This window comes from Protopterus annectens, chromosome 3.part0 (genome assembly GCF_019279795.1).
Source record: "Protopterus annectens isolate FY-2018-M chromosome 3.part0, PAN1.0, whole genome shotgun sequence".
NCBI lineage: Eukaryota > Metazoa > Chordata > Ceratodontiformes > Protopteridae > Protopterus > Protopterus annectens.
The window spans coordinates 1,452,554,675-1,452,573,921 of NC_056731.1; the positions used below are offsets into that span (position 1 = coordinate 1,452,554,675).

Consider the following 19,247-nt stretch of genomic DNA (forward strand, 5'->3'; position numbering starts at 1 on the left):
GAATGTTAAAGGTGGTACCGCAGTTGAATACTTAAGAGTGGTGTTAGTTTCAAAGTTAGCTGTAGCTGTTTGCAGACAGTTCAGACCCGGACTGCGCTTTTCTTATAGGAATGTTAAAGGTGGTACTGCAGTTGAATACTTAAGAGTGGTGTTAGGTTCAAAATTAGCTGTAGCTGTTTGCAGACAGTTCAGACCCGGACTGCGCTTTTCTTATAGGAATGTTAAAGGTGGTACCGCAGTTGAATACTTAAGAGTGGTGTTAGGTTGGAGAGACACTGAGCCTTCATGGGGCCTGTAGCAGAGTGGATTGTAGTTTTACAAATGGTGCCTGCCACAGGTATTGCCAGGAATGAACCAGCTTCACCTACATTAAACTGGATTGGGTTGAGGAGGAATACACATTCTAAGCGAAAACATTAACAACCACAACATAACAAGAAATTGTGTTGGGCTACTTATTTTAAATTATTTCAGTGTGACCAAACAGTGTTAGAGACAAAAAGAAACACCAGTGGTGTACAGAATATATAACAAAAGATATCACCAGTTGGAAAAAGAAGCCAATATGCTTTTTTGTGGACAGCTGGCAGTACCCCATCAACAGTACAAGGACAGAATAGTGGGAAGAAAACAAAGTGTATGATGTACATGCTTATTCAAATTTCAACTTTCAAATGAGGTTGCACTGCATAATGGAGGTTGTCTTACTTTTAAGGTGAAAGAACCACTGAATCAGTTAAACAATTAAGGAAGGAGTGAAGTACCCTGCCTTAACTGTTTAGTCCTTCGAAATGCCATTCACAGGAACTGTATTTACATTGACACCCCCAAATCCTCTATTGCTGGGTTCAGTGCTTTTCTTTTCTTTTTTCTTTTTGAACATGTGACATTGCAGAATGCCAGGAACAAAACAATGCCAGTGGCAGATTCAGGCCCGGGCGCAGGGGTGTGCACCACTCCCTTTTTAAAGCCATTCATTTGTGGCTTAAAAAAAAGAAATGCACTGTTCTATAGAAATCTGTTCCTATGTTGGCAAAACAGTACACCTCTCCATTTCAGCTTCCCAGCACTTTTCTTTTGTTGCTTGCGTCAAAGATGCATCAGAGATACAGTTGGAGGTTGCAGTCAGGTGACCTATTTTACAATCTTTAATAGCTCCTCCAACTGCATCTCAGACTCTAGTTCCATAAAGGTGCATTTGGTGACAGTATCTAACAGGGAGGATTTTGTTGTTGAGAAAAAGAATAGCTTTATATTTCACAGTTACTAGAAGCACTTATAAGCCAAAATTGCAGACTTGATTTGATCCTGAAGTTCTTGTTCCAGGAATTCACTAGTGAGAATAAAACATCAGTGTTCAGAAACCCTGAGGTATTTTTCATTTTCCTTAACCAAGACTTGAAGAAATCTTGCCAAAGTGGTACAGTTGTGAGTGTCCCTCATTTGGCGCTGTACTGTACTTTTTCATTGAATCTGTTCTGCACCTGTCTTACATATATGTTACTTTATTATATATGGATACAATCTAATTAGCAAATATATGCATAGTTGTTAATGAATATTACTGTAACATGATGGTTTATCATTAAAGAAAGTCACTGTGTTTGCTTACATACCTCTCAACTGTCCAGATTTTCATACAATATTCAGATTTTTTGCTTCATATTTTTGGTCTGTTATTCATAAAATTTGTGTTTTTTTCTGGCGAATGACTTAGGATTGAAGTCATTACATAATGACACATTTGAGTCTGTGAAAGATCTGTGAAAATCTTTAAGTTGAGGGGTACATTGTTAACAAATTTACATTCGTTGAATGAACTTCTTTATATTTTTGCATAGGATACTTTAATTAATAAGTTTGAAAAACTGAATTGAGTAGAAAATAATTACATATTTATGGTGGCTTGAAAAGTGATGTGCACAGCTTTATTTTTTTTCCTTGCTATTGTAACTCATTGAGGTTCAATGGTTAAATAAAAAACAAATGGAAGGACGCTCCAGTAGACATATTATTCATTATAAGTTTAACATTTCAGAGGTGGCTTGCTGGATAAAGGAGAGCTTCCTGACTAACATAAGGAAGAAAAACTGAGCAGCCAAATGCTAATTGTTTTACTTAATAAGTGTGCTGTCTTGATGTTTAATATCTGAATTTTGTTTTCTTTATTGTGTAAATATTACTAGTAACTCTCTTAATTTGCATCTCAATATTTGTTTTAGTGGGTTGAGGTTTGTTTAATAACAAGACAGTAGCATTATAATTTGTTATAGAACGTGTATAAATATATTATCTCTCTCTGTCTCTCTCACTGTCTTTATATGTAATATATGTGTGTATATATATATATATATATATATATATATATATATATATATATATATATACACATACATATGTATATATATATGTGTGTGTGTGTGTGTGTTTATATATATATATATATATATATGTGAGTGTGAGTGTGCGTATGTATATAGAATTAGTATCATGTATATACTATACAAAAGGGAGGTGTGTGAGTCTGTTAAGCTGCTGAACATAGTGCATATAGACATCCGTCATTCTTCTGATAGTAATTAACTTTATTAGAGTCATTAGGGTGAGTGGTTGATAGTGGCTTAATTTCAGAAAGTTTAAGGTGATTTTGATTCAAACTTGCAAGTCTGAAGCCAGTAATGCATGATGTTAAAGTTTTATACTTCTTATTCTTCAAAAAATGGGTGCTGATGCAAAACTGAAAGAGTTGGGTCTAGGAATGTGATATGGTACTAACACGGTACAGCTGCTGCACTAGCAGAGTCCCTGTCATTTCTGCTGCTAATTTGCTACCCCACCCAGCTGCAGGTGGGCAAGGTTGATGCTGTTGTGCTGCACTTGCAGTAACAATCACATGCGACAGGAGAAGGTGAGGTAGCCAGACTGGGCAGTGTGTTTCTGTCTACTGAGAAGGAAGAGGACAAGACTCATGTAGCCCTCCCAGTTTTAAGGTCAGGTGAAAGGCATAGGGTTCAGAAGAATGTCTGTTACCCTTGATCATGTGTGTGTGTGTGTGTGTGTGTGTGTGTGTGTGTGTGTGTGTGTGTGTGTGTGTGTGTGTGTGTGTGAATATGAATGAGCGATGTACTATTGATACTTGTGACGTGAAGCACATTATCAAGCATGCAGACAGAAACTCTGAACAAGGGAACACACTTCATTTAATTTTTATTACAAGTCTGCAATTACTTAAAATGCTGTTTCATGTTGAACTGATTCCACAGTATGTGTCTGTGTATCTGTGTCTGTTTAATCTTTGCTGTTTTCTGGTTGCAAGTTGCAGAAGATCTGAGCAGGGTGGCATCACTCCACTGAGTAGTGTTTGACATGTTCTCTAGGTTGTTGTTCACACATCTTTATTGAATGGTACTGTATTGTACTGTATTATGGTATCTGTGTCCTGATTCTTTAATGATCAAGCGAAATTATTTGTAATTTGTTTATTGTGATCACATTTACATAACAGTATTTTACCAAAATATGGAAAGCAGAAGGTTTACCTATGCCTGATGGTGTGTGATACATAAAGCCTTAGTTCCCCCTAACTTTATTTTTGCACTATCACAATCTCTCCCATTAAATGGTTCCATTGTGTGCCAGTTCTACTGGATCTATGGGATAAAGTTCCAAGTACATCCCAGCTAACTCCAGTTCAGTTAATGGCTTAAAGCTCCTGCTGGCTTCTCTTTAGGAGTGAAGTTGTGGAGGACATGCTAAATGCAAGACCATCGCTGTTTTGCTAGTGGGGTTACCGGAGATCTCAGCAATTCATTGCCAAGCTAAACTTCTGGTGGAGTCCCAGATAAGGGTTGCCATTACTGTAGAGACAGGTGTGCCCTTTGAAGAGATCTGTATCATGATGATGTTGGCACAAATAGTCGACACTCAAATCATTGACCAGAAGACATTGAAAATATGCTCCCCTTCCCCCTTTGCAGATTTATGGATTCGCCACTGGTATCTGTTATGCTGAAGTTTAAAGGTATTCAGGATTGATGATGCAAAAGACATATCTGACAAATCTTAGCAAGACAGCATTTAAATAACTTTATTGAATACTGAGATTAAGAATAATAGGTAAAACTGTTTACTTATAGCTTTACTGAACACAAAGATTAACAATATAATTATCAGGAAAATAAACAATCACAAAAACATATTCCAGAAATTCACACACACTGCTCCCAGCTATAGAGAAAAATGTTCCATAGTTCATTTACATCTGTTTCTGTGTTCTTTATACTCTTTTGAGTTATCTTCGACTTTGCAATAAAGAATATAATTCTTTAGTATTATTGTTAGGCATACATTTCCAAAATGTAAAGATAATGACTATCTTTGAGTCGATACAAACTGATGTTTGCTAAGATCTTAGATTCAAAATTTAACATTCCTAAATTGAGGGATGTGCACTGTAGCCACATATATAGCTACCAAAATAGCTCTACCCCATACTGCTTCATTCCTGTGGCATTCAGATAAAATGTGCATCTAGGCAGGACTTAGGTAGCCATCCCACTGCCTGATAGCCTCTGAGGGAAGCATAGCCAAATTGGACTTTCTTAACATGAGTAAAGGCCAGTGCAGGAATATACATACATGTATTCCACAAAGTGCAGGTGACTTCCCACTCTGAATGTGACAGGGGAGTTGACAGAATTGCTTTCTACTTATTTCTAACCTCAGTGAATGTACCTGATACATGATTCAGGCATCCTTTAAAGCTTTGATAATAAAGTCTAGGTTCCCCCTTTCTGGATTAAGTAGTGCTTAACTAAGTATGCCGTGCAGGCATCTAATGGAGGACTACTATGGATAAGACTTGTAATTTGTAAACAGGACCACCATAAAGGTTTCCTTCCCCCTTTATATCTGCATTCCTCCTAATAGACAATTGCATGATCCTTAGTGTTAATTACATCCAGAAAATACATCATTAACAAGCCAGAGTGTCCATTTTATTCTCAGGGCTGGACCAAATTATGTCCCAAACCTTTACACTGTGCTCTAATATCATCAACCACTCATTCATTTCCTGACTTTATTTGCTAGTCCTCAAGGATCTCAGATTTTCCTTCTCTTGGGAAAGTCACCCCCTTGCTGGACCTGGGAGAATATATCATCTTCAGGTTATATTCAGATAAGCTTATGTTATAGCCTAGCCCGCATGTGCTGATTGACATCTGGCATTCTAAAACATCAAGTTAAATCAATAAACCATAAGTGTCCTCTGAGCAAGGATTTATTGGGGTCTATATTATAACATTGAATTCTACAAAGATCGAATGTTATAATATCGATCCCGTAATGTCAAACACTGAAAACAGCGAAGGTGCAGGACACTGAATTCTTTCCCAGGGAAAGAATTTGGTGAGCCATTGCTGTGGCTTTGCTGTTTTCAGCGTTCAATATGTTGGAACGTTATGGGTTGGGTTCAGGTAAGTGTTCAATTGTGTGTAGGTTAGGGTTAGGGGGCGGGTTAGGTTAGTTAGGGTTATGGAGCGGGACAGGTAAGTGTGCAGTTGTGTCAACTTTAGGGTTAGAGCACAGGTCAGGTAAGTGTGCGATTGTGTGTTGGTTAGGGTTAAGGGACGGGTTAGGTGAGTTAGGGTTAGGGCGCTGGTCAGGTAAGTGTGCGGTTGTGTGTAGGTTAGGGTTAGGGGCGGGTTAGGTGAGTTAGGGTTAGGGCATGGGTGAGGTGAGTGTGCGATAGTGATGGACCTTAGGGTTAGGGTTGGGTTAAGGTAAGTGGATAGCTAGTAGTGTATGTAAAGTTTAGTTTATGTTTAGGTGTATGATTTTAAGTGTATGTTTGTGGATTGCTGTTTTTTGTGTGTGTTGGAGTTGTGTGTATGTTTCTCAGAATAGCAAATTTTTTCCCTGGGAAAAAATTCACTATTCTGACTGTTCGATGTTTTCAGATTTTGGTGTTTAGGGATCGTTATTATAACATTCGATCTTTGCAGAATTCGATGTTATAATATAGACCAGATTTATTGGAGGCCATTTGGGGACATTTAGAATTCTAGACAAAAGTCCAGCAATTCTTTCTGTAAAATGAAAATAACTTTACTCCAAGGTGTGTAGTATTATTTATTTATTTATTTCCGGTTTGATGACCGGGGAGGTCCACTGGGCTCAAGGAGCCCGTTTTCAGTGGAGGCCCGGTGAGAAAAGCTCCATAAAACAAAGTAGACATAATAGTAAAACAAGTAGTACATGTTACAAGGTAATCATAAGTAAGTAAAATAGCAACATAGTATAATATATAATGCATATTTACAGGTTGTACATTAGAGAACAGCAGTACAGAATCATCATAGTATTGAGGTTTTATAAAATGCATATTTACAGGTTGTACATTAGAGAACAGCAGTACAGAATCATCATAGTATTGAGGTTTTATACAATGCATATTTACAGGTTGTACATTAGAGAACAGCAGTACAGAATCATCATAGTATTGAGGTTTTATACAATGCATATTTACAGGTTGTACATTAGAGAACAGCAGTACAGAATCATCATAGTATTGAGGTTTTATAAAATGCATATTTACAGGTTGTACATTAGAGAACAGCAGTACAGAATCATCATAGTATTGAGGTTTTATACAATGCATATTTACAGGTTGTACATTAGAGAACAGCAGTACAGAATCATCATAGTATTGAGGTTTTATACAATGCATATTTACAGGTTGTACATTAGAGAACAGCAGTACAGAATCATCATAGTATTGAGGTTTTATACAATGCATATTTACAGGTTGTACATTAGAGAACAGCAGTACAGAATCATCATAGTATTGAGGTTTTATACAATGCATATTTACAGGTTGTACATTAGAGAACAGCAGTACAGAATCATCATAGTATAGAGGTTTTAAAACATCTGAGGTGGGTAATAAAGTCACAATTGTAGAACAGAAAACAAGATTGATCGTGTATTGGGTAAGGTGGGAAGAAACTTTACTTGTATGGATGTATTCATGTGTTAGGCAGGATTAGGTAGGTAGTACAAAAGAAGAATTTTGGCAGCAAAAGCAAACTGACCACAGAAATAAAAAAAAAAATAGGGATATATAAAGTGATTTTTAATTACTTATGTGCTTTGATAAATATATCTTATTCCATGTATATATAGACCTGAGATATTACCAGAGTACATAGGTATCTCAGAGATATCAGATAGGGCCATCACAGGGGCCCGCCATCCAGAAGGCACAACTCTCTACAAGCCAAGCAGAAGATATTATAAAATTATCCCTCACTGAGTTACCCCATTGATTGAGGTTATCCCTAATATGAAACCTTAAAGTTTCCACAGCTAAAATAAAGAGCAGTGATGAAAGGGGGCATTCTTGACAGGTCCTACTGTTAAGCATTAATGGTGCAGAACAGTTACCAGTTAGTAATAACTGGTGGCAGGGCAAAATGTAACAAGTTACAGTATCAAATAAAATAACCTTTCATGCCGAACGTTTCAAAGGCACATCTTAAGATATTACACAGTAGTGAGACAAAGGTTTTATAAGAGTCAATTAGCAGAGAATTGTTCCTTAACCCTTCATATCCACTGCATAGTAAAAAAGCAGAGATAATAAATCTGGGCCTCCATGCCTTCTTTCCATAAAATTCCATTCCATGATCCATGTAAAATAAAACATTTCCTTCTCCAAATATCCTATTGGAATTCTAGAAGGAATCTTTATTTCTATTAGGAGTAAAGAGATAGGGCTATCACTGCTTTTTCTAGAGAATGAATTAATACAACCCAGCCATACTGAATATGTCAGAGACTTACAGTCAAATGCTTTTAGGCAGGGTTTGCTGTTAGACATCTTGTTAACCTCTGGATCTTGTACTCTTTTAAAATCTCCACCTATAATGATTGGATACCACCTCTTCCTATAGTATGTACAACATCAGCAAAATCTGTTGACAGCCTGGCATCCTCCTGATTGGGGGTATAAAAACTGCCAAACAATATTAACCAAGCTACAGATCTCACTTTCATGATGCACCACATTCCTGCATCATCTGTCATTTTTCATAATTTCTGCAAGTCTGAACTTGACTTAAAAAGTGGGATCATTCCGCCCCACCCACTTAGCTGAGCCTGTAGATGCTAAAATGCTCCAGCCTCTCTACAATGTGGTGATGTTAACCATGTCTTCAGTTTCCTACATAAATACTGTGTGGGCTTTAACTGACTAGCTTACCCAAAATAACATTTTCTGCAGCCACAGCATTCATCCCATTCACATTCCACATGAATGTATTGAATTTGCCATTGTCTCACGCCATACATTTTATACACTCTGTAGCATTATTAATTTGAGTGAAGCAGAAATCATTCACTCTCTTAGAATATATCCATATCCTTATTGGTCTATATAACCTAGCTAAACGCAATCCAAGAAAGCTTCATCAGCAGCAAAGGAAACCTCTATGACCTAATACACCAGCTCAGTTCTCTGTGGCAATTGGTTAATTGGGCTGCACTACTTAATGGTCTCCTAGGTAACACACCTAGTAACTTACCTATGAAAGCTATCTCAGCAATCAGAACTCTGACTAAATTCATGTTTTACAGAAAAAAGCAGCAGAAAATTGATTAAATATGCATGTCACAGCTAGCCAAGCAATTTTAGACCTGTCTGCTCCCCTTACGTACAAACACAGTTCTAACACAATCCTTTAATTTCATTTGAAACATCTTTGCCATTCAAGTATATAGCAAAATGCAGCTGTAGGTAGTAATCATGCCAAGTTTAAAACATAACACATTTATTTGAGTTGCTGACAATAATAACTGCACTCACATGAGGTTCTGTTTATTACTTCACTTTTAATCCAGCCCCAGCTGCCTAAGTCTTAAACATCCCACCTCCGGGGTGTTTAAGCAAGATGTTGACTAGGAAATACACATCTATGCTGAGACAATAATGGGAACATCCATTAGAGGTGGCCTGGAGAAATGGAAGATGGTAGAGAAATGTCACCTCTGGCTGCTTAAGGCTTAAACATACCTCCTACAGTTGGGGAGGGCAAAAAAAAGCAAGAGGTTGCCTAGGAAATACACAACTTTTCTGAGACCGTTGTGGCAAACTCCATTAGCTACAGCATGGGAAGAAGGAAGATGCTAGAAATATGTAAAATATAATCATTTATAATACCTGAACACAGCTATAGTCAGGCAAAACCTAGTTAGGCAGTATCACCTCACCAATTTTATATTGTCTGACTAATAACTTTAAAACTTCATAATGTGGTGATCAAATATAGACAGTAAAAGTGAAATTACAGTGATCATACTAGGAATCAGTACTATCAAGTAAAATGCAATATGCCTTATTAGAGGAATATAACAAAGTGTGCAGGTATTAACAAAACTGGTAACCAATAAAACCATTACTACATTTTATAGATACTGTCCCTAGTATTGCATGAGTCACTGTTTATTACAGTCATAGCCAGGTGCAAGTAAAATTCGGCCTATTCCATTGGTTACCAATAGCATGTTCCTCTCCCATACTTTTTCCAGTATTTTGAGTTCTGCAAGTGAAAGATTAAGAGTGCAAAGGGCCATCCTGTCTTCTTCCTTTTCAGACTCCTTAGTGAATTGTGCTAATGGTAGAAAATTGTTTGCTGACAGAGAGGGACATTTCACCCTCTGATGGGCTACAGTTGCATTAATGACCTTCTCTTGCTACTTCAGTGACATACAGAGATAAAGCCATGACTACAGCCCAACCAACCCAAGTTTGATTAGTGACTCTGGTGACTGATAGAACAGCAGACAAGATGTTCATAGCTGTCCTGGGAGGGAGAGTGATCATGGTAATGTAGGCAGATTACTGATGGAGGCCGGATCCTGGTGTAGTGTGTGGATGGGTATGTGGGATGGAGAGGCAGGGCTCTCTGGGAACCTTTCATTCTTTCACTTGAGGTAATTTTACTGGAGTTCCTAGGAAGGAATGGGATTTTCTTTTTACTTCTTCATGTTCTTATGGCAAATCTTTTGCAATTTGATGTGAAAGAGAATAAGGACGCTTCCAAAACAAGTGATTTTTAAGTCTGGAAAATCTTGTGCTTCTGCATGATACTAAAATGCATGTGCCACCAAACTCTTATGGATATATAACGCTGCTTAAGGCCCTCAGCAGGATTTCAAATCCATTTTCCTTAAAACAAATCAGGGCTGGGAGGGTCTGACTACATTTAGGTACAAATGTCACTACTGTACCTAAAATCTTACATTAAATGCCAAACTCCATAAGTCTGCAAAGACTTCCTCTTTGCCTTTGAAGCTAAGGAATTTCATAAGAGAACTCACTATTATACGTGTGATCTTGCATGAAGTGCCAAGCTGCGTGAACCTACATAAGACTAAATCTCTGCCCTTGAAGCTAAGGAATTTCATAAGTATTCAAGAATTGATCTTTGCGTGCTATTTTATCTGATGAGCTCCCTATATTGACCCATTTTCTGCTTCTGCAAAAGTGGCTTCAATTCCTTTTTGATGAAATCCAGGGATTTGAACTCTTCCTTGCCTTCAGAAAGTCCTATTAGTTTGAAATTATTCCAGCATGCTCACTTCTCTGTTTCTTATTTTAATTCAGTCCTTATATTCTAGAGTGGAAGCTCTTCAGTCTACATGGAGTTGACCATTGTCACCTCATTCTGTACTTATAATACCCCCCTCTTATTTCTCCATATGTTGTTAAGTACTGGAAGATTGCTGCTGGAAAATCCATTGGCATTATTAGTGACTTAATATTTGAAGCACCTTATTTAATAAAAAAGATAGGGCATTGAGTTGAAAATGGATATTGCTTAGATAGTCCTTATTCAGCTCCATTATTAAGATCTCCAGAAGCATAGGAGCAAATAGTCTTTGCATGTTTTCAAACAAAATGCACTACCAAATTAATTCACTAACCAAAAAATATTCTCTGTTTAAGAAAAAAGCATTGACATTGGTCCAACACTGAACTGTTGTTAAAAGTAGGTTACTCTCTTGAACAAAAAAAAAACCTAAGACCTAATATTACAATTGCATCTTATGCTGTATGCATCTCCCAGGACACCTTCTCATATAATAAGATTTAAGGGCTAAAACATGACAGTTGGAATAGTGTATTTAAAACTAAGCATAGTGCGTCATTGTTAAACGGAAAAGAATAACAACAGCAAATAAGGAAATTAACTTGTGAATAGTCATATCAGCTGACTTAAAGGTATATATGCAGTATGAAGGAATTGGAATTAAGATTAAGATAGGAAAAACACTGTGCTGTGTGTTGTACCAAGACAGACACCATAATCAGAAGAATAAAATGTAGCCTGTCCTTGTACACATACAGGAGGTAATGCCCAGACAAGAATTTTGTGTGCAGCTTTGGATACCTCATTTTCTTAAGGATATAGAGAAGACAGAGAAAGTTTGGAGGATTGCAGTGAAGGTAATACAGTATATGTTCATTTGTCCTTTTAACAGGACCTTAGAAAAGTGTAACAAGTATAGTTTGGAAGGATAAAGGCCAATTAAAGGACATGACTGATACTTTTAATTGTCTTAGGCAAATATCTAGAGTTTGAGTATCAATGATTCACAGATAATGAGGTGTATGCGATCTAGAAAACATAAGTTTGAAGTAATGATGTAGATGGCTCTTTGGAGAGTTAAAAGGAAGTATTATTTCAGAAAGAAGATGATACTTAAAGACAATAGAATTCCTGAAGAGATAGTAGGGTCAAAAACAACAAAAGCAATTAAGAAAGCATGTTGAATCACACAATGTAATTTTTGACAAGAATCAAATGAATAAGCTATTAAGTGAGATTTTAATCTTATTCAACAGAAAATGAACTGAATAAACCTGATGGGCCCAACTATTCTTACCTTGTTTAATGATATGTCATTTACCTTGTTATCTATCTTTTGCAAGTCTCTAAAATGGCTCCTTCTTGCCTGTAGTCACCTGAAAATGGTTTCTTTTTTTTTTTTTTTTTTTTTTTTTTTTTTTTAAATTTTTTTTCCATAATAAATTTTTATTGATATATATTTTCAAAATACAATAAAATCACACACATAATTCACTACTATTACTATCAAAACTATATACAATATCTACATGAAATGCTTCCATATAAAAATCGTCATTATTCCAAAAAAGACACCAGGGAAGAAAAACAAAGCGAAACATTTGTAGAAGTACTCATACATATCATACATGTTTTCAAAACATTGTTTCCTCCACATATACATCCAAACTTTAATATATTCCTAATAACAGTATTATGCTAATATAATGTTAAAAACCTTTTACCATATTTTCAGATTATTAATATTTTTGTTACTTTGCTTCAGAAGTAATTTATGTGCTAATATATGCTTTATAATGTCTTGTCTGGTTCTAACCAATTTGTAGCTATATATAACTTCATCAGCAAAAAATATTCATACATATTATAGTTTGTGACCTAGAGAGCTCTCTTGGAGGAACATGTAGAATCATAAATTCCCATGATAACGTTGAACTTTGATAACCCATCTTTTGTAGTTGTGTTCTAAGAGAGTTCCAAAGTTTATATATACACTTGCAGCTCCAGAACATATGAAGAAGATCCGCTTGATTTGTGCAATATGGACAAGTTAGAGAATTCCTAGGATTAAATTTATGTAACCTCAGACGAGTATAATAAGCATTATTCCAAATCATCAACTGATACATCAACTTTTGAAAAGAGACCGATTTTATTGTTAAATCAATTGCTTTTAATACCTGATTATCTGCTACTGTCATTTTGTTTACCCAATACCCTGACAACAGAATTTTATCCTGGAATTTTAAATCTTTAATTAATTTATTTGTTGTTGTTATAAATTTGACCTCCTGTTGGAGAGCCTGCCACAATTCAGAGCATTTATCCACAATTAAGTTTTCAAAATAACTCAGAGCAAGTTCTCTGATTTGTCTCATGACAACCACATAACTCTTAGGAAGATTCAATTCCTGCCTAACTTGGCGGCGATAAAATGAAATTTATTAAAAACATCAATCAGAGTCAAATTAACTATTAATGGGAATTTACTAAGATCAATCAACTGATTATTGAAAATGGTTTCTAATATGATACATAGGTTCATAAGTAAAATGCAGTTTGGTACTTGTCTGCAGATCATTACAAGCCAAGTCAATAACCTGAGGTTATAATCAAATCATGTATCTTGTATCAGTGAGGTAAAGACCTAACTATTATGTCACCTCCCCCAGAACACCGGGTTTCTCTAGGATTTGTACCCAGGATCTCTCACATCATTCCTACAACCTCACAGACCAAGAAACCTGGACAAAGCCAAAGATAATGGGGGGATAAAGGCCCCACAATAGGGACAGATTTTAAGTATTGTTACTATAAACTTAGTTGCTAGAATAATAGGTATTGTATTAGCATGCATTTTTGAAGGAAATGAAGTCTGAAACTCAAATGTCTGTCACTATTTATTGTTATTTAGTGAAGCCAATCTTCAATGATTTGTCAGAAAAACACAGATTTTATGAGCAAGAGACCAAAAATATGAGGTAAAATCTGGATATTCTGCAAACATCGGGACATTTGAGAGGTATGCCTCACACTCAAAGCAAATATCATATCCCAAGACCAAAAAGCCACTAGAATCAGTTAGTACGTATGAGGATCTCCAGCCTAGAGAAAAGTAGGAGGCAAACCATTTTTTTTTTGTTTACTGTTAAAAATATTATAAGCAGATTATAGCATTAAATCAATATAGAAGCAGAGAAGACAAGTTACATTACAGAAATGTTTCAGAATTGTAGCTGTACCTTACATAACCTTTGCAGATACACTGTAAAGATGTTTTATGATGGAGTTGCTTTATTTATTTGTTTTACTAGCTTCCTTCATCTGGCCACAAAACAGTGATGAAGTAGAACCAAAGGTATTTATCAGTTACCAGTGGGACAGTCAAGCAAAGGTAAGCATGTATATTTCACAGTAGTGTGTTTATCAGTTACTCCTTCCAGACCTTTATTAATTTGACTTAATGTTGTTTTGTGCAATGGTTTCTAAATTTGTAGAGAAAGGTTGATATAAGGTTACTGCACTGGTAATTTTTCTTTTTTCCTGTTTTTTTTTTTTTTGCAATTCTTTCTTCTGATTTCAGAACATTCTAGAACTGGCATTAGCCAAAATCTCACAGCAGTAGTAGATGTGAACCAAATATGCAATAATTCTGTAAACAACATTTAAAAGTATGTCAAATATAAATTACATTTTCAGTATTCATTTATGAATGATACTGATTATATTGATGCTGGAATTAAGTATAGAAATGCTTAGAACTGCTTTTGTGAGAACCAGTTATAGGAAATATTGTACTTCAAGTATTTCGAATAATTAGTTCTCACTGGCTGAGAATAATATTTAAGAACACAACCCTGTCATTGTAAACAGGCAGGGCATGTGCAGATCAATCATTCTGCTTATCAAGCAGTGCCCAAATGATGGCTTATGCATAAAGGATTTAACACAGACACAATATACTACTGATAGTGGTATCAGTATTTCCATGGAGGAAGATGGTTAAATGTAAAATTCACAGTATGCATCCCATCAAAAAGAAAAGAAAACAAAGCAACACATATACAGGTTTCTATTTTTTGTTAAGATTACACTGAAGTAAGCAAATCATTTTATACACTATTGATAAAACAGATATAGGACAGTTATAGTCAGGGTATAGGGAAGCATCATCATCATGAAAAGAAAACAACATGGAATGCTCTCCATTACAAAAATAAAAAAATCACAGGACAGTGATATTGCTGTAGTTTAGGGGAAAATACTCCTTACCATATATTTAATTATGCCACATACAACATAATGACATTTTCTTGAAAAACTGTGCATAATTTATTTATTTACTCTATTTAATTTATTCAGCAGAATACAGTGGTACCCCCAACCATCAACCATTTTCACCAAAGTTCAAAGTTTATTTTCTGTGCAGGAGAGTAATGGTCTAGTAAGCAGAACACTGACATGATTAACATTATATGTGATTTAAGTGATAATAAATGTAAGGAATAAATAAGCTCAATTTTAGAGGCTCATGAATTCAACTAGATCGAATGTGTGACATAATCATCTATCTAATGGGCTAAGGATATAAAAGACACAGTTAAGGACAGCTAGCAAGTGATACAGAGAAAGTGAAAAAGGAGGTACTATTTCAGTGTACAATAGCATGCAAATAAATATACTTGAATAATTGAATATACCAGTGAAATTTTACATTTGCCCATTTTAAAAAAGCAAAATAAGGTATACAAGGAATGTGTATTCAAAATACTCTAACAAACATACCATAAAGCAAAGATATGACAACATTAGCAATTTTACCCTGTTATATTATTGAATAAGTAACTAAGCATGCATGTGGCTGTCATAATAAATGGAGTGTATACTACTTTTAAATCTGCATCACATGCATGTAACCATGGTTTAAATTAATCTAACTTAAGTGTTGGAGCTGTAGTCTCTGTATCTCTGACGAAAATGGTCCTGGCCAAAGTCAGGCATAGTAGAATTTAAAACAGGTACAGGCACCAAGGCAACAAAACATTTCCCTGTGGTATATTTGAATGGGGGTACATGGCTGAAGTGACATTCAGCTGCAGAAAAATATGGCTGTTGTGAATTCCCTGCGGAATAAGAAAAGCACACACTGCCATGCCCATATCTTTAATAACCAAGTGCATGGAGGCAGAAGAAGCGATGAGTATGGTGCTCAGTTTACCTTACATGCTTATGTAACTAAAGTATGTAGAAGTGTGCTACAGCATGGAGAAATCATACATGCTACTGTAGTCACATTTATGCTCCAGTATGCATTTTAGGTACTGTTCCCTAGACATTGTGAAAGGGTAGGTGGTCCACAAACACCAATTATAAAGGCATTGCCCACTGTGCACTGCATTTCTACTGCCACTGACAATGCCCTCTAGCCAGCCTACTGCTGATGCCTGTCATACTACCTGCTGTCTCATGTTGCCTGGGGGCCATGGAGGTTATTGTCCACTTGTGCATTTGGTTATTAAATTTGTGCTCATGGCACCACATACTTGTCTTTTTCCACAGGGAATTCACAACAGCCATATTTCACTGTAGCGGAATGTTACTTCAGCCAAGTGTCCCCAACCAAATATACCACAGGGAAATATTTCACTGCCTAGGTGCCTTAACTCCATTAAAACAGAAACAATTAATTAATTAATTAATTAATTAATTAATTAAATGTCAGTATCCAAATCTCAGTTATAGTCCAGTAACTAAAGGTTTACCATCATTGGATGGCACACCTAGGACTTGTACTTTATATTTTGCTACTTCAGTATAAATGATTCTCTCCTTTAAGCAGATAAGTAAAAATGCAAACATACTCCAGTAATTAAAATTGTAAATGAGTGGAAGCACTATGCAAAATGTAAAGGTACTACTATGGATTGGTGAACATGCTCAGCGAATACACGGCGAGGACAAGCGGGTATGGCACTGTTTAATTCCCATATACTTTTTGGAGGAAGAGTATATTATAAGCTCTTCACTTGCTGCTGAAGCAGACACTTAATACCTTTTTGCACAGTATATACTGATTGTGCATGTGGCTAAATACAACTTTTAAAGGTGAAGCAATCAAACAGAATAGAGTGTGGAGATTGGCTCATTCAGAAACTCTATGGTTATTTCTATGATTGCAATTGCTTCTTTAAAAAAATCTGCAACTAGACTTTCTCTAGCTCAGAAGATGTGTCATTTTCATTGCTTCAAAGCAGTCAGAGCAATCAGTGATAACTCACTTCATGCATTTCATCTTGTTTACCTTCTTTCATTTCTGTTTTTCACAGAATGGACACCATTTATTCCAATGCAGGTGATTGTTTCTGGCTAGTATTCCACTGTAACATTATTTATTGTGGTTCCCTAATTAAAGTCAAAAGTCAGCAGCAGCAGCAGGCAAGTAATTTCTGTGCTGTAGTGTAGTTATCAATGTAGTTAAGTCAAATAGAGTCAGGGCTCTTAGTCCATTCTAATTATGTGTAAAAGAAGTAAATTCCAGAACATTTATTGAGCACGCAGGTTTCTAGTCAAATGATGTCCATTGCATAATATGTGACCGATACAATAAGGAGCTAATAAAAGTAGCTGGATAATTTTAATTTTCTGTTTTTTGGGTACAGTAATGTATTCAGTGACATTAGTTCCAAACATGGAGTGAAAAGATTCAAGATAAATATTAGAAGACAGCCAAGCTCTAAGGAAGAAGGAAAAGTGTAGCACCAGCAAATTGCTGCTTTCAGCATAATTTGGGGCTGGTAAGATTGTGGTGTGGAAAATATATCCACACAATGCACCTATATCAAATCTATATACTCAGTATCAGACCATTTTCAATACAAGTACATATGAGAATTAAACCACTGTTACTTCACTGTATGTGCAGGAGGGGAGCCCAGATGTTATTTGTGTTTCACTGTTGCAGTCATCACATTTGGGTTATCTGCCTGCAGGTAGCCCTCAGCTGGCCTGAATACCAGAGTCTTCGGATTTCTGCATCAGATGCTCTCTTCTTCCATGACGCCACGTCGTCATGGGTATAAAACATGCAGCCAATGTCATTATATGCCATTACATCAGTCGTTCTTGCCATGTGGTGCCCAAAGCAGAAGCAGTTCACAAGTGCCGGTCGGGCGTCTCCTGAAATTTTCATTTTCGAGTTTCAGACCCGAAGTCTTAAAAAAGATAAGTACCCCATTGGGGATCCTTTTTCTTGCTCTAACTGATGTCAGTAAAAGTTAACAATTGTCTTACCTGTGGAAAGCAATTACCTCATAGAGATTTTCATTCGTACTGCATCCTCTGTTTAGGCCCAGACCACGACGTACCTCGTTGTCGGTTTTGTGCCTTGTTCAATGCCCAAACTATTCATCATTGGGGGTATTTTTGCAGCCAATTACTTTAGTACTCAATCCGTTTACTCCTAAATGGCTTTTTGTTAATCCATCCGACTATCGATCTTCTGAAAAAACGTAAGGATAAAGACAGAGACAGACCGCATAGGTCCAAAACTGCCGACGATGCTTCCGTTAAGCTAGTCACCAGTCCGCTGGTACTCAGTGAGGCGCTTTCGCAGCCCCTGATACCCACTACTTCAGATTTGCAGGTCTGTACTGAGACCCATTTGAAATCTGGTATGCCACGAGATGCTTCTTCGACTATGGATCCTACAGATGTCTCTACCTTGAATGGGTTCTGAGCTACTGTGCAGGCACCAACTTCTCAGGGTGTATTCAGGCCTACAGACATTCATATTAAACTGACACCATCGTTTTCATCCAGGCCAAAAACTCCCACTACGCCTAGAAAACCAATGACCAAACCGCAGGCTCAGTCCCATATGCCTCAAAAACAAATGCTTAGAATTGCTGAAGACCTTATTACCTTAATTAGGGGAAGCCAGCCTTCCCCTCTAAGAGACCTAGAATTGATTTTCTTTCTGATTCTTCTGATCAGGAATCTGATATTTCTGCTCCTTCTGATTACCAGGATTTGCCCTTATCTACTTATGAGGATACTGATGCAGAGGATTCCATTCCCTTTGCTTCCCCTCCAGAAGATCATTCTTTCGGTGAAACCTTGCATAATCTTAGGGAGCATTTCCACTGGGAAAGCCAAGATTACTCTGAGTCCAAAAAGAGACTTAGGGAATTCTTACTCCTGCCTCAACACAGGCCTTTAGCTATCCCTCCTGTTCTGGACATTGTAGATGATGCTTTTTTGGAATCTAGCCTTACCCCAGACACTTTACCTCCAGGTCCGAGAAAACCTGACAGGTACTACAGAGTACCTGATTCTCACATGTTCCTCTTCAAGAATCCTTCTGCGGATCCAGAGACCATTTCCCAAGGGCCAAAAGGCATTAAGGCTACTGCTGCCAAAAATCCTACCCCTTCTGATACAGATTCTAGAGCCTTAGACAGATGGGGTAAGAAGGTATACACTTCTGCTAATTTGGCCATTAGGGATTTAAATTGCCAATTTCATATGTTAAAGTATCAGTAGCATATTATGAGACTACTTAAACAGAAAATGATGTTGATTCCTGACTGTGCTGAA

At 36.6% G+C, this 19,247-nt stretch overlaps 1 protein-coding gene across 1 annotated transcript in view; it reads left to right on the forward strand.

Moving 5' to 3' along the window:
* The window catches only part of LOC122797090, a 2,479,517-nt gene that overhangs the window by 1,831,538 nt on the left and 628,732 nt on the right, over positions 1-19,247 (forward strand). Inside the window, exon 6 of the mRNA XM_044065883.1 lies at positions 13,967-14,046. Within this exon, the coding sequence (XP_043921818.1) occupies positions 13,967-14,046 (80 nt within the window). The remainder of the gene's footprint in view (positions 1-13,966; positions 14,047-19,247) is intronic.